Below are 19,373 nucleotides of genomic sequence, written 5' to 3'. Positions count from 1 at the left end.
CAGGCAGAACACACCCCGGTGAACCCTGTCACCACACAGCGCAGGGCCACAACAGAAGACGACCCAGACTTCCTATACACTGCCCCATTAACCGTCACTCAATTACAGGACGCGTGTGATAAAATAACACCGTTCCTACCCACATCGGACCCCCACCAGTTCTTTGCAAGAGTAAAACAACAGGCGACCATGTATGGCCTGGATGAAAAGGAGCAAGTGAACCTCACAGTTTTGAGCTTAGGCAAAAGAAGACAGAGCACCCCACAGCATTTGCTGGACACTTGTGGATACATTTTACTGCGGTGTTCGGAGAGTTAGCCCACGCCCATTTGTCCCCAGATAATATGGCCAAACGGACCCGCATCCTAGTCTCTCATGCAACAGAGGCAGGACAGAGAGCTTGCGCAAATTACGACCCCTCAGACGAGGCCCACAACGAGAAATGGGTTTTGAAAAGATTGTCCCGTACTTGGGAACAGTCCATCCAAGGCAAAACAAGGTGTGTTAAAGCAGAGGAAGAGCAGGCAGACATGCATCCAGTTAGGACGCACCAGAACCCCGCATGGGTAAATGAGGGAAGAAACAGCCCACAGCAGATTAAATCCCAGGAGTGTTATAATGGCAGCCACTTAGGACACTTCGCACGAGAGTGCAATGCGCCCCAGAAACAGCAGAGAAATCAACAGACAGGCACCCTAAATCAGAAAAAGGCAAAGCCAATCCACAGTATTAGCTCCCGCGTGGATAGCACGGCACCGACTGACGGTGTTCGGGCTCCCCAACTTGGGTCTGCGACACCCTTTGGGACAAATCCAGTAGACCGGTAGTGGCAGGCACAGTCCGGGGACACCCCGTAGAATTCCTTTGGGATGAGCACCATGCTCAACTCCTCCACGATGTTTCAGCGAGACACATGGCCCACCACTCAGCGGTTTCACAGGGCATTTACAGCAGGGACACATCACAGGCCCTGTAGCAATCCAGATAGGGAACATTAAAACTAAACACCCCGTAGTTCTGGTTGATCTACCCCAGACAGCCGAAACATTTTAGGCATTGTATTTATGAGCTCCCACAATCTCTCATTCGATCCAGTAAATAAATGTGTATGGAGAATGGCAAAGGCAGCACGAGCCCCCACCACGCTCACAGTTGGAGACTATAAAAATCGAATTAGCACAGTAGGAGACATCTGGTTCGACCCTCGAGCCATTAGTCAGAACAAAGAAGTCCTGCAGCAACACAAAGCAGCATTTGCACAGCACAAACACGACTGTGGCAAGATCGCTGGCTTGGTGAATATTACAGATCCCGACCCCAGACTCCAAATGCAGTACGGTTTTCCCAAAGAAGCAGAGGGAGAAATCTCAAAAGTTATACAGAGTCTGCTTGATCAAGGCGTACTCCGATCAGTAGCCTCCACGAAAAATGCACCAATTTGTTCCGCCTGGAAATCCGATGGATCATGGCGACTGACTATTGATTACCGGGAACTAAACAAAGTAACCCCAGTAGCAGCCCCCACCGTAGCCACGATTCCCGAGACCATGCTCAAACAGGGACTACAGTCAAAAGAAATTTCAGTTTTGAACATTAGCAACGGCTTTTGGTCCATTCCACTGGATAAAGCGTGCCAATACAAATTTGCTTTCACATTCCAGGGACAGCAATATACTTGGACGTGCCTTCCACAAGGCTTCCACAACTCCCTCTTCAATTTCCACCGACAGCTGGCAAATGGATTAGGAAAAATTTCCGACCCGATTGTCTGGTCCAATATGTAGATGATCTGCTACTACAGACGGACACAAAGGGAGAGTGTGGGTCTTTGTCCTCTTAACTGTTATGTCCCGTAGACGTGTCCAATGGCTGCGCGGATTTCACTTCTCGCCAAATTATTAGGACTCCTACAACAAATTGACTGCAAAGTGAACCCCAAGGCGGCCCAGATTTTACAGGAAAAAGTGATTTACTTAGGAACAGTAATTACACATGGCAAAAGCGAGATTGAGCAGAAAAGAATCGACTCGATAGTCAAATTAACCCTGCCCCACAATGTCACAGCCCTCCGGTCATTTCTAGGACTGGTTGGCTACTGTAGAAACCACATTGACGGTTTTGCCACAAAGGCAGCGCTCCTACCCAAACTTCTCAAGAAACAAGCACCTTGGGAATGGCTTCCACAGCACATGGATGCCATGGATGCTTTAAAAAGAGCCCTCAGCACAGCCCCCGCATTACAGGTCCCAGATCCACTTTCCCCGTACGCAATTGAGGTTGCAACTACCGACCGAAACCTTTCGGCCGTGCTCCTCCAAGAACAACACGATCAAATAGGCCCCGTGGCATACGCCTCACGTGTATTAGATCCAGTTGAGCAAGGATTTTCTGCCTGCGAAAGGCACCTGCTCGCAGTTTTTGGGCAGTACAATACTTCAGGACTATATTACAGGACTCAACCCCGTCACCATTCTCACTGAACACACCCCAACACAGCTCCTACTTGATGGTAGACTTAAGGATGGCACAGTCAGCCAGATACGCGCAGCCATTGGACCCGTCTACGGGACATAACAGTTAAGAGGACAAAGACCCACACTTTCCATCGCTGACAATTTACAATATGCAGGCACCCCACGAGTGTGAAATAATATCCATTAAACACAACACAGGACCCTTTGTACCAAAGTCGGCTCCCCCGAAACCAGGTACTTGCTCCAGAGACCCCAGCCCACAAACACATGCGAACCCTTTAGAATCTATGTGGATGGCTCCTCCACAGTTTTAAACATAAAAAGGATTACCAATTGCGGTATTTATGTAGAGGTCGCGCAGGGACGCGCCCTAGAAGAGATTTCGTTCAAATTGACAGGGCATTTAGGCTCGCAGGCAGCAGAACTGGCAGCCATAGCGTAGACCACCCGACTCGTTCCCGACCCCAGCCGACATATATTCTGACAGTTTATATGTCTGCAACAGTTTAACCGAATTCCTACCCCTGTGGGAAACTAGAGGGTGTGTTTCCGCAGATGGAAAGCCCCTACCCTCAGCCCCAATACACCAACATATTCTGAAAGCGGCCAAAGACAGGAAATATGGAATTATCAAAGTTCGCAGCCATCATCGTTCCCCCGCCCCGGTAACATTAAGGCAGGTTCCAGACACGGTCACTTTTGAACCCCCCCCCTCCCCGAGAGCACCCTAGTTCACGCGGTTGAGGTCTCACAGACCAACATTCAGGATTTAGCACAGGCCCAAAAAGAGACACAGCTCAGGGAAGTTTTAAAAGGCAACTTCCCAGCTCCCTATGATAAGTACAAAAACGCGTTGACAACACATGGCGGTGTTATTTTAAAAGATGGAATTTATGTAGTCCTCAGTCAGGACAGGAATCAAATTATTTGTCAGTTCCATGACAACCATGGACATCAAGGCATGGACGCCACCTTAGCCCACCTCAGACCTCTCTGCTGGTGGCCCGATTTAAAAGCCAATGTTACACATTACATTGAGATTTGCTTAATCTGTGCCCAGAACAATCCGGACAGATACGCAAAGGTCAGCTAAGTCACACCCGCCCTGTTAATGGCCCCTGGACGAACTTACAAATTGATTATATAGGACCCCCACCTCCCTACAGGAATGGTTTCAAGTATGTGTTGGTGGTCATCGACACCTTCACAAAATGGGTGTAAGCTTTCCCATCCAGAACAAACACTGCCAAAACGACAGCTAATATCCTCACTCAGCACATCTTTACAAGATGGGGATTCCCACGCACTATAGAGTCCGACCAAGGCTCCCATTTTACAGGACGAGTGATGAAAAACATTTTTACCATTTTCAGCAAAAACAAAAATTCCATATTGCATACCACCCCCAATCAAGCGGCATAGTAGAAAGAATGAACAGAACTTTAAAAGCGACCCTCAGGAAAATGGTGCAACAACACAACAGCACCTGGGACACAGGTCTCCCATTTGCATTAATGTTCATTAGAAACACGTCGACAGGATACACCCCCACACCCTCATGACCCCCCATGAAAGGGACAGAATATTTATTAGGACTGGATTTGGCCAGCCCATCAGTCACCGCCCTCACGCATGAGAAAGCAGTACAACAAATTGTAGAAAATGTGAAGGCATCCCTGCTTGCAGCAGCTGTTAGACTTGGGACACGCAAGAAGCAAAGCAAAGTTTGCTTTGATAAGACGGTACACGCCACCGAGTTTGTAGTAGGGCAGCAAGTCATGCTATCCCTATACAACCCCAGTTCATTCCTTTCCCCCAAATTTGCCGGGCCGTACTCAATCTCGGATAAAGTCAGCCCCTCTGTATACAAAATCACCTATCCGAATGGCAAGTCTGCGTGGTTCCACATAAATCAGCTTAAGGCTTATGGCTCGCAGAATAACCATGCACACCACAAATCGCTTGCAGCAGCAGATGAGCATGCCCCGCCCACGAACGACATATTCCTACCATCCCCCAACCTGTCCAGCCCATCCTCAGACACGATTACGACTCCACCCCCAGAGGTACGACTCCGCCTCTCCCTTCCTCCAACCGAAAGCGACAGTGATAGCGACAGCGACAGCCCCAGCACACCACGCTACGATTACACCACTGCACCAGGCCCCACTCCCAGCCACTCCGAACATGATTCCAGGGACACCTTTGAAATAACGTATATTAAAGCCCCTGATCCAGACCCACCGCCCGACGATTATGGATTAAACCCTTGCAGCTCCAATCTCGATACAAAATACTGGCACCGAGACAATTCGTTCAGGCTCATCAGGAATGATGAGATGGACCCCAATTCGCCCCAAGCAGCTTTAGCACAACTACTCCAGTCACGAGTTTGGCAGCCAGGAGAAGATGATGACTTAGAGTCTGACTCCCACCAAACAAATCCCTTTGCGACTCTGTTCGCTTTAGAGCAATGAGGTGTCCAGATGATGGTAAAAAGGAACCGATGGAGAGTTATGGTGTCCTTTCTGATGGAACCTGCACCATGTTTGTTATGTATGTTTGTTTGTTATTGTGAATGTTGTTTGTTCATTTAAAGTTTTTCATGGCCCCACGCCACCACTTTTTTAACGCCCACTGGCAGTTAATGGAACAAGTTTGTCCACGGACAAACGATCATAACTACTCTTCTGCTTTGAAGGTAGAAGTTAGCAACAAATACAACCCCCACGATGACCACAAATTCTTACCGTTCTTGCTGGTCACTCAGGCAGTGGAGAAACGGCACTGGTCCCCGCCCTGCCTGAGGACCCCCATCTGGTCAGCTACGCTCGGGTAGAGCACATACGGCACTGGTCACCGTCCTACCTAGGGATTCCACCCATTCTTACCCGCCGCGGCCCATACGCACCCCATTTGGCACTTTTAGTTCAAAACTCGTTTGTTTGTTTACGGCGACCCTTAGGTTGCTTCCAAATGCTATTTGCATCCTCAAACACTGGGATGGTAGATCACACAGGCTGTGAGACGGCTCGCTCTGTGTCAGAATTTTTTTTCTCGATGTCTTGTCCCAAATATTTGTTGTTTTTTTTTTTAAAATGAGGGAGTCACAGATGGTGACCGATTATTACGGGTAATTGGCGATTAAAGGACAGACAGACAGACATACGAGATCTTAAACATGATATTATCAGAAATTATGCTTGTGTCCATAGAACTCCGGAACCACAGAAGCCTCAAGAAGACGAAAGAAGAAGAAAGATGAAGTCAACCTCATGCTCTACAGTTGGATCTTAGCGGGATCCCTCCAGTTGCACGCGGACGCTACCCCCCCTGGCACCAACTACACAGGCCGTGAATGTTTCCCACCCCTGCCATACACTGTACCCAGAGATAGTAACCGATACACCAACCTGGTGTGACAAGTTCATAACTTGGTATTCCCTGTCCTATGTTGGAGAAACACTATTAGTACTTGCGATACTCTGCAGTGTCGTTCAGACCCTAAGACGCAAATGACGGAGGAAAGCCTCCCGCACTCCAGTATACACATTCAGATCCCAAATTTTCGGACTTCAACAAACCCCCCAACCCCTTTAAGTGAATTAATGTAAATCTGTTTTTTTGTGTGTTTGTTGTTCTAATAAAAGAAATGTAAAACTCTGTGGTTGACTGCCAAGCCAGAGAGACCTGTGTTGCTGTTATTGTACAGTTTAAAAGAATTTAAAATGTTGTAAATTCTTTTGATTGAGTAAGGATAGTTTAGTTAAGGACAGTTAGAGGTTCCAGTTTTTTTATTTTGTAATGCATGCCTGAATGCCATAGCGCCCCATAGAATTTTATAATGATGTGTGTACATAAAGTAAATTAGGTAAAAGTTTCAATCCATAGGACAGAGTAGTGTAGTGCCTTGTCCTTGCTTATGGGTGCCCGACTTAGGAGGAGAACGAAGAAGATGCAGTAATTTGATCCTTCACGCTTCGCGTTGAGGATGACAAGGAGGGGATGTAGCCACCTGGGATGGCCACTTCCAGAATACAAAATGGATGCTCGCAATGACTGTAGGGAACTATGGACAATGTTAAGAAAGCAAGCAGGCACAGAGCCTGTATGCGTATTGAAAAAACAGCTCCCAGACGGGAGTGAAACTGTAGGTCTATTAACATATTGATGGCCCATCTCCGGGAACAAAGGAAAGACACTCAAACAACCGATCTAGCTCCAGACACCCCGGCGCCAGTTCCCCAAACTGAAAACGTAAACAAAGCCAGGCCAACGGCCACCTAGGACACGCCCAGCCATCAGGCACCCACCCCTTTATTGGTCAAGATCAATACGAGTGATCAAGATACGGCCCAATTAATTGGGGCCAAGTTCAAGGCCCACCCAAAAGCGCGCGAAGCCCCTTCAGGTATAAGAAGAAACCCCCGAGAGAGAATCGCTCTCTTGGACTCTGCTCTCAAAGCGGAGAGACCCGTCCACCAGCTGCACCAGAAGCAAGTAAGTCCAAGGTCAACGCTCGCTACCAGATGGACGACCTTAGCTGTGCTCCTGTACCCCTTCGAACCCAACAGCCTCAGATCCGAACAACTGCCATTGTTCCACTGAGTGGGCACCAAAGCTAAGTATAGGTGTCAGCGTTACACATAGTTTAGTTTGTAGTATTTTGTGCATGAGTTGATATTACTGTGTGTGTAAATAAATAGTATTGACTTTGAACTAACTAACTGGTGTATTGGCTCTTTGATCAGTGTTCGGGTTTGAACCTCGTGGCGGTATCGAAAGATACCTGGTGACTCTAAAGCAAACATAATTAGGATTAAGGAAGGCGACCATATTGACTGCCATATTTAGAACCAGAGAAACATAACAATAGAATCACAATCTCTATATACCTTGCAGTCTCCAATAGCAGTTTGGACAGTTCCAGTACTGAGGGATTTCCTCCACCTGTAACTGTTATGTCCCTCTAGATGGTCACTCACTTTCTACTCACCCTCTGACCTCTCCCCTCTTCCGGTGTGAGCTGCAGGTTATTTGACTTTGTGAACCTACCCGTTTTCATTCTCATTGTTGTTGAAGTTGTTGGATCTTCTCCCATGTTTAAACCTTTAGCATTGGCGGTGACAGGATTCCCCAGATTCTGATGCTCTGTTATAATGGAACATTAATGGGAGGATTAGACGTAACAAAATAAGGAGAATGTTGCCATGTTAAACATGATTATCAGTCCTCACCCATCAGTACAACAACTGTTAGCTCTGGGATCGAGCATTCCTAAAGTGTTACTCTCACCTCTCATCATCAGGTGTGACACAGTGAAACCCATTGATCTCCACATTGGCTGAGACTGTGCATTGAGAATAATAATTGATCAGATTTACTGACAGAGTGCAGGGTGCAACCAGACTTATAGAGCGGGGTAATCAGCCGGAATTATCCGATCGACAAGATTCACTTCTCCTGCTGGCAGCGCACCCTCGTCAGCAGGGTTTCACGGCGGCATGGGGTGGTTTCACAGGGCTGGGGGCTGAAGAATCCTGCCCATCATTTAGGGATCCTTCACTCCATTTTATAGTCTGGCAGTATTATGTCGTCTAGTTGCAAATTTGTGTTTTAATATTTTTGATTTGTTGATTATTATACATTAAATTCTGGTACTTAATAAATATATCTATCTACATTCAGATTATTGGAGAGATTCGCTGCCCCCACAGCCTTGTGGTGGTTGGAGGTCAGTAATCTCAACTCCAGGACATCACTGCAGGAGTTCCTCAGGGTAGTGTCTTAAGCCCAACCATCTTCAGCTGCTTCATCAATGACCTCCCTTCCATCATATGGTCATGAGTGGGGATGTTTGCGGATGACTGCACAATGTTCCGCACCATTCCCGACTCCTCAGATAATGAAGCAGTCCATGTCCAAATGCATCAAGACCTGGATAATATCCGGACTTATGCTGACAAATGGCAAGTTACATTTGTGCCACACAAGTGCTAATCAATGGCCATTCCTACAAGAGAGGGTCTAACCACCGCCCCTTGACATTCAATGGCATTACCATCGCTGAATCCCCCATGATCAATATCCTGGGGGTTACCATTGATCAGAAACTGAACTGGATAAACCACATTAATACTATGGCTACCAGAGCAGGTCATAACTAAGCATAGAAAATTGAGTGATCAAGATCTTCACATCTATAAACACTGCTATCTGCCCTGTGGCATGTGCCAACTGAAAAATCCTTAAATTTGCATTTTTTTTAAAGGGGAGTGACCTCTCTGTACCTTTCAACCAATTTGACAAATGATCAGTTCATTGCCATGAGTTTAAAATAGCAAAATGAGCCGTTCCAGTTCCATTCATCCAACTAATTCACATCTGTTTTGGTTAAATTTACAATGTCACGGTCCAGAGTAATAATTCCTACAGGGTCAGAATTAAAGGAATCTTAACCTGCCGAACTACAGCAAGTTTGGGGGAAGCTTAGTTGATTAATCAAGTCCTGGCGCAATACGACAAGTTGTAAGATTTATAATATTTGTAGACTGTGTTAAGTTGTTCGATTCCTTGTATTATTCGACTGTGTATAGTTGAAGGAATTTATATCATCTCTGCTATTCGGTTATCAGTAGCACTTTGCGAATACTGGAACTCAGCAGAAATTTGCAGTATAAACTCCTCAGGTGCCAAAAAGAATTGTTTTATTTGTAGTCGCTTGATTACAATTTGAAAGTCATTTAAAAGGCAATTCGTAGACAATTCGAAGCTTTCAGAGAATTACAGACATTATCTTTCTTTGCTTAGGCAGACAGCTCGAAAGTAACTTTTAAAAGGTCAAAGTCTGGCAATGAAACATGAAAAGAGAGAGAGAGCTAATCTTCAGCTAAACTCAAACTCAAAGTCAAAAGTGGACTAACATCACTGACACAGACTGTTAGACTGACAGAACGCCCAAAGACATCTCTAAAATGGAGACTATAAAGGACAAAACTGACTAAACTAAACACTAAAACCAAACCTAACCTAAAATGGCAGGGAGAAACTTTTCAGTTATACACTTTCATATCGGTCTTAAGTCGTCTAATTACACCCCAATATAATCCTAATTGGTTTGGGTTAGACTCAAACACATTTGATTTGATGGCAAGCCGTCCATCTTCAATGTGCAACATCAGCTTTTCTGACCTAGCTGTTATCGGCATTGTGAACAATGGTGCTGTGTATTCAGTCCCTGTCCTTGACAATTAGCACTAGCAGTGTCAAATTATCTTGAAAATATGCATTTGCCAGAACGGACTTCAGTAAAAGTGAATTATGCTGTATAAATGGGTATTTAAAACTGGGGCTCAACATTTATGCTTAAACAGCTATCTTTTACCTATTCTAGTTGTATTCGAAATACTTGGCTTCTCCAGTCAGATTTATCTCAGACGTTGCTCTGATCCTATGACTAGGTTGAGTTTTGTCTATGACAAAATGCTGATTTTCAGATTCTCGGCAAAGAACGATAATCAGACAGTGTGAATATGTTTTCCTTTACGGAGTAGAATTGTGTTTAACCTGAACTAAATTTAGTTACAGAATATTAAAATATACTGGACACCAAATGGTTCAATAAGTTAAAACATCCAGTTAAAATAGAAGTATATGGAGTGAGAAAGGACCAGATTTTCACCTGGTTTACTGAATAGTAATTTCACAAATGGAAAATTGATGCCATTTCACCAGAATAAATTCCAACGTTCTTGTTCCTACTTTCTGTTCTGCAAACATATAAAAAGTGGCAATGGGAGATTGGTGGAAGAATCGGTTCAGCTCTGTAATCCCGGAGGTCAGATGCACTGCACTCAGCCACTGTCTGAGCAAAGAATTAAATATTACTCCCCTGACCGGAGTGTGTCAGCTGGGCAGTTAACAGGACTCTCCTCTCTGGAGACCCAAGGTCCCAGCTTCAAGTCCAGCTCCAGGACCTGGGCTCAAAAATTAAACTCCAGTCACAGACTCTGTTCACACTGAGGGGCTGTTGTACTATTGTAGATGCTGTATTTTGGACGAGCCATCCATTCCACAGCTATTTCCTAGAATATATTTTGTCCTGGTAGCACAATGGTTAGCACTGTTGCGTCACAGCGCCAGGTACCAAGGGAAGGGAGTGCAATGTTCCTCCTGCAGGATGTTTGAGGTGAGGGATGCAGTTAGTGTCCCTGCTGATTTTACCTGCAGGAAGTGCTGCCATCTCCAGCTCCTCCAAGACCGAGTTAGGGAACTGGAGCTGGAGTTGGAAGAACTTCGGATCATTCGGGAGGCAGAAGGGGTCATAGATAGCAGCTTCAGGGAATTAGTTACACCAAAGATTGGAGATAGGTGGGTAACTGTAAGAGGGACTGGGAAAAAGCAGTCAGTGCAGGGATCCCCTGCGGTCGTTCCCCTGAGAAACAAGTATACCGCTTTGGATACTTGTGGGGGGGGGGACTTACCAGGGGTAAGCCATGGGGTACGGGCCTCTGGCACGGAGTCTGTCCCTGTTGCTCAGAAGGGAAGGGGGGAGAGGAGCAGAGCATTAGTAATTGGGGACTCTATAGTCAGGGGCACAGATAGGAGATTTTGTGGGAGCGTGAGAGACTCACGTTTGGTATGTTGCCTCCCAGGTGCAAGGGTACGTGATGTCTCGGATCGTGTTTTCCGGGTCCTTAGGGGGGAGGGGGAGCAGCCCCAAGTCGTGGTCCACATTGGCACTAACGACATAGGTAGGAAAGGGGACAAGGATGTCAGGCAGGCTTTCAGGGAGCTAGGATGGAAGCTCAGAACTAGAACAAACAGAGTTGTTATCTCTGGGTTGTTGCCCGTGCCACGTGATAGTGAGATGAGGAATAGGGAGAGAGAGCATTTAAACACGTGGCTACAGGGATGGTGCAGGCGGGAGGGATTCAGATTTCTGGATAACTGGGGCTCTTTCTGGGGAAGGTGGGACCTCTACAGACAGGATGGTCTACATCTGAACCCGAGGGGCACAAATATCCTGGGGGGGGGATTTGTTAGTGCTCTTTGGGGGGGGTTTAAACTAATGCAGCAGGGGCATGGGAACCTGGATTGTAGTTTTAGGGTAAGGGAGAATGAGAGTATAGAGGTCAGGAGCACAGATTTGACGTCGCAGGAGGGGGCCAGTGTTCAGGTAGGTGGTTTGAAGTGTGTCTACTTCAATGCCAGGAGTATACGAAACAAGGTAGGGGAACTGGCAGCATCGGTTGGTACCTGGGACTTCGATGTTGTGGCCATTTCGGAGACATGGAGAGAGCAGGGACAGGAATGGATGTTGCAGGTTCCGGGGTTTAGGTGTTTTAGTAAGCTCAGAGAAGGAGGCAAAAGAGGGGGAGGTGTGGCGCTGCTAGTCAAGAGCAGTATTACGGTGGCGGAGAGGATGCTAGATGGGGATTCTTCTTCCGAGGTAGTATGGGCTGAAGTTAGAAACAGGAAAGGCGAGGTCACCCTGTTGGGAGTTTTTTATAGGCCTCCTAATAGTTCTAGGGATGTAGAGGAAAGGATGGCGAAGATGATTCTGGATATGAGCGAAAGTAACAGGGTAGTTATTATGGGAGACTTTAACTTTCCAAATATTGACTGGAAAAGATATAGTTTGAGTACAATAGATGGGTCGTTTTTTGTAGTGTGTGCAGGAGGGTTTCCTGAAACAATATGTTGACAGGCCAACAAGAGGCGAGGCCACGTTGGATTTGGTTTTGGGTAATGAACCAGGCCAGGTGTTGGATTTGGAGGTAGGAGAGCACTTTGGGGACAGTGACCACAATTCGGTGACGTTTACGTTAATGATGGAAAGGGATAAGTATACACCGCAGGGCAAGAGTTATAGCTGGGGGAAGGGCAATTATGATGCCATTAGACGTGACTTGGGGGGATAAGGTGGAGAAGTAGGCTGCAAGTGTTGGGCACACTGGATAAGTGGGGCTTGTTCAAGGATCAGCTACTGCGTGTTCTTGATAAGTATGTACCGGTCAGACAGGGAGGTAGGCGTCGAGCGAGGGAACCGTGGTTTACCAAGGAAGTGGAATCTCTTGTTAAGAGGAAGAAGGAGGCCTATGTGAAGATGAAGTGTGAAGTTTCGGTTGGGGCGATGGATAGTTACAAGGTAGCGAGGAAGGATCTAAAGAGAGAGCTAAGACGAGCAAGGAGGGGACATGAGAAGTATTTGGCAGGAAGGATCAAGGAAAACCCAAAAGCTTTCTATAGGTATGTCAGGAATAAGCGAATGACTAGGGAAAGAGTAGGACCAGTCAAGGACAGGGATGGGAAATTGTGTGTGGAGTCTGAAGAGATAGGCGAGATACTAAATGAATATTTTTCGTCAGTATTCACTCAGGAAAAAGATAATGTTGTGGAGGAGAATGCTGAGCCCCAGGCTAATAGAATAGATGGCATTGAGGTACGTAGGGAAGAGGTGTTGGCAATTCTGGACAGGCTGAAAATAGATAAGTCCCCGGGACCTGATGGGATTTATCCTAGGATTCTCTGGGAGGCCAGGGAAGAGATTGCTGGACCTTTGGCTTTGATTTTTATGTCATCATTGGCTACAGGAATAGTGCCAGAGGACTGGAGGACAGCAAATGTGGTCCCTTTGTTCAAAAAGGGGAGCAGAGACAACCCCGGCAACTATAGACCGGTGAGCCTCACGTCTGTAGTGGGTAAAGTCTTGGAGGGGATTATAAGAGACAAGATTTATAATCATCTAGATAGGAATAATATGATCAGGGATAGTCAGCATGGCTTTGTGAAGGGTAGGTCATGCCTCACAAACCTTATTGAGTTCTTTGAGAAGGTGACTGAACAGGTAGACGAGGGTAGAGCAGTTGATGTGGTGTATATGGATTTCAGCAAAGCGTTTGATAAGGTTCCCCACGGTAGGCTATTGCAAAAAGTACGGAGGCTGGGGATTGAGGGTGATTTAGAGATGTGGATCAGAAATTGGCTAGCTGAAAGAAGACAGAGGGTGGTGGTTGATGGGAAATGTTCAGAATGGAGTACAGTCACAAGTGGAGTACCACAAGGATCTGTTCTGGGGCCGTTGCTGTTTGTCATTTTTATCAATGACCTAGAGGAACATAGAACATAGAAAATACAGCACAGAACAGGCCCTTCGGCCCACGATGTTGTGCCGAACCTTTGTCCTAGATTAATCATAGATTATCATTGAATTCACAGTGCAGAAGGAGGCCATTCGGCCCTTTGAGTCTGCACCAGCTCTTGGAAAGAGCACCCTACCCAAACTCAACACCTCCACCCAACACCAAGGGCAATTTGGACATTAAGGGCAATTTATCATTGGCCAATTCACCTAACCCGCACATCTTTGGACTGTGGGAGGAAACCGGAGCACCCGGAGGAAACCCACGCAGACACGGGGAGGACGTGCAGACTCCGCACAGACAATGACCCAAGCCGGAATCGAACCTGGGACCATGGATCTGTGAAGCAATTGTGCTATCCACAATGCTACCGTGCTGCCCTTAAGAACAAATAAATCTACACTATATCATTTTCCCGTAATCCATGTACCTATCCAACAGCTGCTTGAAGGTCCCTAATGTTTCCGACTCAACTACTTCCACAGGCAGTGCATTCCATGCCCCCACTACTCTCTGGGTAAAGAACCTACCTCTGATATCCCTCCTATATCTTCCACCTTTCACCTTAAATTTATGTCCCCTTGTAATGGTGTGTTCCACCTGGGGAAAAAGTCTCTGACTGTCTACTCTATCTATTCCCCTGATCATCTTATAAACCTCTATCAAGTCGCCCCTCGTCCTTCTCCGCTCTAATGAGAAAAGGCCTAGCACCCTCAACCTTTCCTCGTAAGACCTACTCTCCATTCCAGGCAACATCCTGGTAAATCTTCTTTGCACCTTTTCCAGAGCTTCCACATCCTTCCTAAAATGAGGCGACCAGAACTGTACACAGTACTCCAAATGTGGCCTTACCAAAGTTTTGTACAGCTGCATCATCACCTCACGGCTCTTAAATTCAATCCCTCTGTTAATGAACGCGAGCACACCATAGGCCTTCTTCACAGCTCTATCCACTTGAGTGGCAACTTTCAAAGATGTATGAACATAGACCCCAAGGTCTCTTTGCTCCTCCACAATGCCAAGAACTCTACCGTTAACCCTGTATTCCGCATTCATATTTGTCCTTCCAAAATGGACAACCTCACACTTTTCAGGGTTAAACTCCATCTGCCACTTCTCAGCCCAGCTCTGCATCCTATCTATGTCTCTTTGCAGCCGACAACAGCCCTCCTTACTATCCACAACTCCACCAATCTTCGTATCGTCTGCAAATTTACTGACCCACCCTTCAACTCCCTCATCCAAGTCATTAATGAAAATCACAAACAGCAGAGGACCCAGAACTGATCCCTGCGGTACACCACTGGTAACGGGGATCCAGGCTGAATATTTGCCATCCACCACCACTCTCTGACTTCTATCGGTTAGCCAGTTCGTTATCCAACTGGCCAAATTTCCCACTATCCCATGCCTCCTTACTTTGTGCAGAAGCCTACCATGGGGAACTTTATCAAATGCCTTACTAAAATCCATGTACACTACATCCACTGCTTTACCTTCATCCACATGCTTGGTCACCTCCTCAAAGAATTCAATAAGATTTGTAAGGCAAGACCTACCCCTCACAAATCCGTGCTGACTATCCCGAATCAAGCAGTGTCTTTCCAGATGCTCAGAAATCCTATCCTTCAGTACCCTTTCCATTACTTTGCCTACCACCGAAGTAAGACTAACTGGCCTGTAATTACCAGGGTTATCCCTAGTTCCTTTTTTGAACAGGGGCACGACATTCGCCACTCTCCAATCCCCTGGTACCACCCCTGTTGACAGTGAGCACGAAAAGATAATTGCCAACGGCTCTGCAATTTCATCTCTTGCTTCCCATAGAATCCTTGGATATATCCCGTCAGGCCCGGGGGACTTGTCTCTCCTCAAGTTTTTCAAAATGCCCAACACATCTTCCTTCCTAACAAGTATTTCCTCGAGCTTACCAATCTGTTTCACACTGTCCTCTCCAACAATACCGCCCCTCTCATTTGTAAATACAGAAGAAAAGTACTCATTCAAGACCTCTCCTATCTCCTCAGACTCAATACACAATCTCCCGCTACTATCCTTGATCGGACCTACCCTCGCTCTAGTCATTCTCATATTTCTCACATATGTGTAAAAGGCCTTGGGGTTTTCCTTGATCCTACCCGCCAAAGATTGTTCATGCCCTCTCTTAGCTCTCCTAATCCCTTTCTTCAGTTCCCTCCTGGCTATCTTGTATCCCTCCAATGCCCTGTCTGAACCTTGTTTCTTCAGCCTTACATAAGTCACCTTTTTTCTCTTAACAAGACATTCAACCTCTCTTGTCAACCATGGTTCCCTCACTCGACCATCTCTTCCCTGCCTGACAGGGACATACATATCAAGGACACGTAGCACCTGTTCCTTGAACAAGTTCCACATTTCACTTGTGTCCTTCCCTGCCAGCCTATGTTCCCAACTTATGCACTTCAATTCTTGTCTGACAACATCGTATTTACCCTTCCCCCAATTGTAAACCTTGCCCTGTTGCACGTACCTATCCCTCTCCATTACTAAAGTGAAAGTCACAGAATTGTGGTCACTATCTCCAAAATGCTCCCCCACTAACAAATCTATCACTTGCCCTGGTTCATTACCCAGTACTAAATCCAATATTGCCCCTCCTCTGGTCGGACAATCTACATACTGTGTTAGAAAAGCTTCCTGGACACACTGCACAAACACCACCCCATCCAAACTATTTTATCTAAAGAGTTTCCACTCAGTATTTGGGAAGTTAAAGTCGCCCATGACTACTACCCTATGACTTCTGCACCTTTCCAAAATCTGTTTCCCAATCTGTTCCTCCACATCTCTGCTACTATTGGGGGGCCTATAGAAAACTCCTAACAAGGTGACTGCTCCTTTCCTAGACTTGCCTTCCTGTAATGATTGTCGTGACAACCGACCTCGAAGCGCTTGAAGCCAGTGTAGCCATTGTTGTGATGTGGGAAACGCACCGAGCTAACTGAGACACGGCAAAGCCCCCCAAAACAGCAATGTGACAATGACCAGAGTACTGGGGCTCTAGGAAGGCGCAGAAGGGTGGGTGAGTAAATTTGCAGACGATACTAAAGTCGGTGGTGTTGTCGATAGTGTGGAAGGATGTAGCAGGTTACAGAGGGATATAGATAAGCTGCAGAGCTGGGCTGAGAGGTGGCAAATGGAGTTTAATGTAGAGAAGTGTGAGGTGATTCACTTTGGAAGGAATAACAGGAATGCGGAATATTTGGCTAATGGTAAAGTTCTTGAAAGTGTGGATGAGCAGAGGGATCTAGGTGTCCATGTACATAGATCCCTGAAAGTTGCCACCCAGGTTGATAGGGTTGTGAAGAAGGCCTATGGAGTGTTGGCCTTTATTGGTAGAGGGATTGAGTTCCGGAGTCGGGACGTCATGTTGCAGCTGTACAGAACTCTGGTACGGCCGCATTTGGAGTATTGCGTACAATTCTGGTCACCACATTATAGGAAGGACGTGGAGGCTTTGGAGCGGGTGCAGAGGAGGTTTACCAGGATGTTGCCTGGTATGGAGGGAAAATCTTATGAGGAAAGGCTGATGGACTTGAGGTTGTTTTCGTTGGAGAGAAGAAGGTAAAGAGGAGACTTAATAGAGGCATACAAAATGATCAGGGGGTTGGATAGGGTGGACAGTGAGAGCCTTCTCCCGCGGATGGATATGGCTGGCACGAGGGGACATAACTTTAAACTGAGGGGTAATAGATATAGGACAGAGGTCAGAGGTAGGTTCTTTACGCAAAGAGTAGTGAGGCCGTGGAATGCCCTACCTGCTACAGTAGTGAACTCGCCAACATTGAGGGCATTTAAAAGTTTATTGGATAAACATATGGATGATAATGGCATAGTGTAGGTTAGATGGCTTTTGTTTCGGTGCAACATCGTGGGCCGAAGGGCCTGTACTGCGCTGTATTGTTCTATGTTCTATGTTTGATTTCCTGGCTTGGGTCACTGACTGAGCAGACTCTGCACGTCCTCCCAGTGTCTGCATTGGTTTCCTCCAACTGCTCTGGTTTCCTCCCACAAGTCCAGAAAGACGTGCTGGTTAGGTGAATTGGATATCCTGAATTCTTGGTACCCGAACAGGCGCCACAGTAACTTCATTGCAGTGTTAATGTAAGCCGACTTGTGACTCTAATAAAAGATTATTATTGTTCTTTTGATTGTGCCAGGAAGAAATTTCTTATCCGTGAAGAGGTGAATGTGTAAATTGACACTTTATGCTCAGTTTTTCTTCACGTGCCAAAAGCCATGTGCTCATTGGATTTTTGAAAAAATAATTTCATGTCAAAGAATTGTCCCTTCACCAGCCTCACAAAAACACATCAGCTGGTCATTGTCACATTGCTGTTTTGGGGGGGCTTTGCCGTGTCTCAGTTAGCTCGGTGCGTTTCCCACATCACAACAATGGCTACAAGCGCTTCGAGGTCGGTTGTCACGACAATCATTACAGGAAGGCAAGTCTTTCGTTTTCTTGTTACAGTAAACAAGAAGCAGAGAGCACCCGGCACTGCGGAACAGATCTGGGAGCATGGCCGGGAAACAGGAAGGGGAAGGAAAATATGTTAATGATAAACGAAATGTGATTCTTATAAACTACTTTACCTTAAATCCAAAGGTAGTCTCTTTCCGTGCAGATTTTGCGATTTATATCATTGTTATTTCACTGAGACTAAGCAGGTAAAAGGTGTTTGATTGCAAGTTAGAAACGGGGAATTTGTTCTGAGTCAGAGCTGGATTCTGTGTAAACCCAGGGCTCCGGGTGGGTTTCAGACATTCTTTATTTGCATCAGAACAGGAAGCGGCCTTTCTGCTGAAAACCAATCCGACCGGTTTGATCATTCCCGTCACATCAACTGAACAAAGTCAGTTGTACATTTTATTTTCTCTGATTCCGGGAAGTTGAGTAAAACAGTCACATTTATTCACTTCATTTACGGTTAATTTTTTGGACAAGAGTTGCAAAACCTTCCTGTTGTTCATTTGAGTAGCTACTTTATGTGCAAGATATCTTTGAATGTGGTAATTTACTGCTTTTCGTTTTGCTCCTGCCTGTGACTGGGTCTGGGGTTTGCTAAACCTCCGGTAGCCAGAACTGTGTGAGGCCTGAATTGCTGCGCCCAACACTGAGCAGTCAGTTTAAACTGTACTGGGTAACAAACAGTTCAGTGAGAGCTGGAATTAAAAACTGACACCGAATTAAAAAGGGGCAGATTCCAACTCTGTCTGGGAATTCTCAGAGAGGAGCAGCCGTTCCTGATGTTTATCCCACAACCGCTTACCGTGTCTGTGGAGAGACTGCTGCAGACCAGGAATGGATCAAATTCCCGGTTCTCAATCGCGGTTTGAGCCGACTATCCGGGTCGCTGAATCCTTGCTGAGTTTTTCCAGCATTTTGTTTTTATTGCATTCTTGGTGCGAGGTAAGAGATCAGAGCAATGGAAAACGAAACGGAAAAAAGACCCAGAAATGAATCTTAACAGCTACCTTGTGACCCCGCAAAGACGTTTTCCATTTACTTCCGTAGTTTACACTACAGCCAATTAGAAAACAGTTCCTGGTTTGATCTCAGCAAATCGCAACTTGAGCTGCTTGTTCTGAGACTCAGTCCCGCCGTCGGTGTGAAAGCTGCTGTCGGAGTTCCACCGCAGACATTCCTCATCTGCTTCGAAAAGGGAACTGGCTGGTGATAGGAAATCAATTCATTTGACCATTCCTCGCCACCTGA

The 19,373-nt window shown here is 46.2% G+C and overlaps 1 protein-coding gene across 2 annotated transcripts in view; it reads right to left on the bottom strand.

The window, feature by feature from the left end:
* Positions 1–19,150, bottom strand: part of LOC140410234 (NACHT, LRR and PYD domains-containing protein 3-like) — a 96,284-nt gene extending 77,134 nt beyond the window's left edge. The window contains exons 1-2 of one of the 2 annotated variants that reach the window (XM_072498187.1): positions 18,928–19,150; positions 7,530–7,625 (exon numbers count right to left, since the gene is read on the bottom strand). In XM_072498187.1, the coding sequence (XP_072354288.1) occupies positions 7,530–7,575 (46 nt within the window). In that variant the 5' untranslated portion in view covers positions 7,576–7,625; positions 18,928–19,150. Of the gene's footprint in view, positions 1–7,529; positions 7,626–18,250; positions 18,605–18,927 lie in introns of those variants that run through there. The other variant, XM_072498188.1, reaches the window with a different exon arrangement.
* Between the last annotated feature and the right edge of the window lie 223 nt (positions 19,151–19,373).

Source organism: Scyliorhinus torazame, chromosome 4 (assembly GCF_047496885.1).
Source record: "Scyliorhinus torazame isolate Kashiwa2021f chromosome 4, sScyTor2.1, whole genome shotgun sequence".
NCBI lineage: Eukaryota > Metazoa > Chordata > Chondrichthyes > Carcharhiniformes > Scyliorhinidae > Scyliorhinus > Scyliorhinus torazame.
Note: the sequence above shows the minus strand (reverse complement) of the source record. Positions and strands in the feature narration are given on the sequence as shown.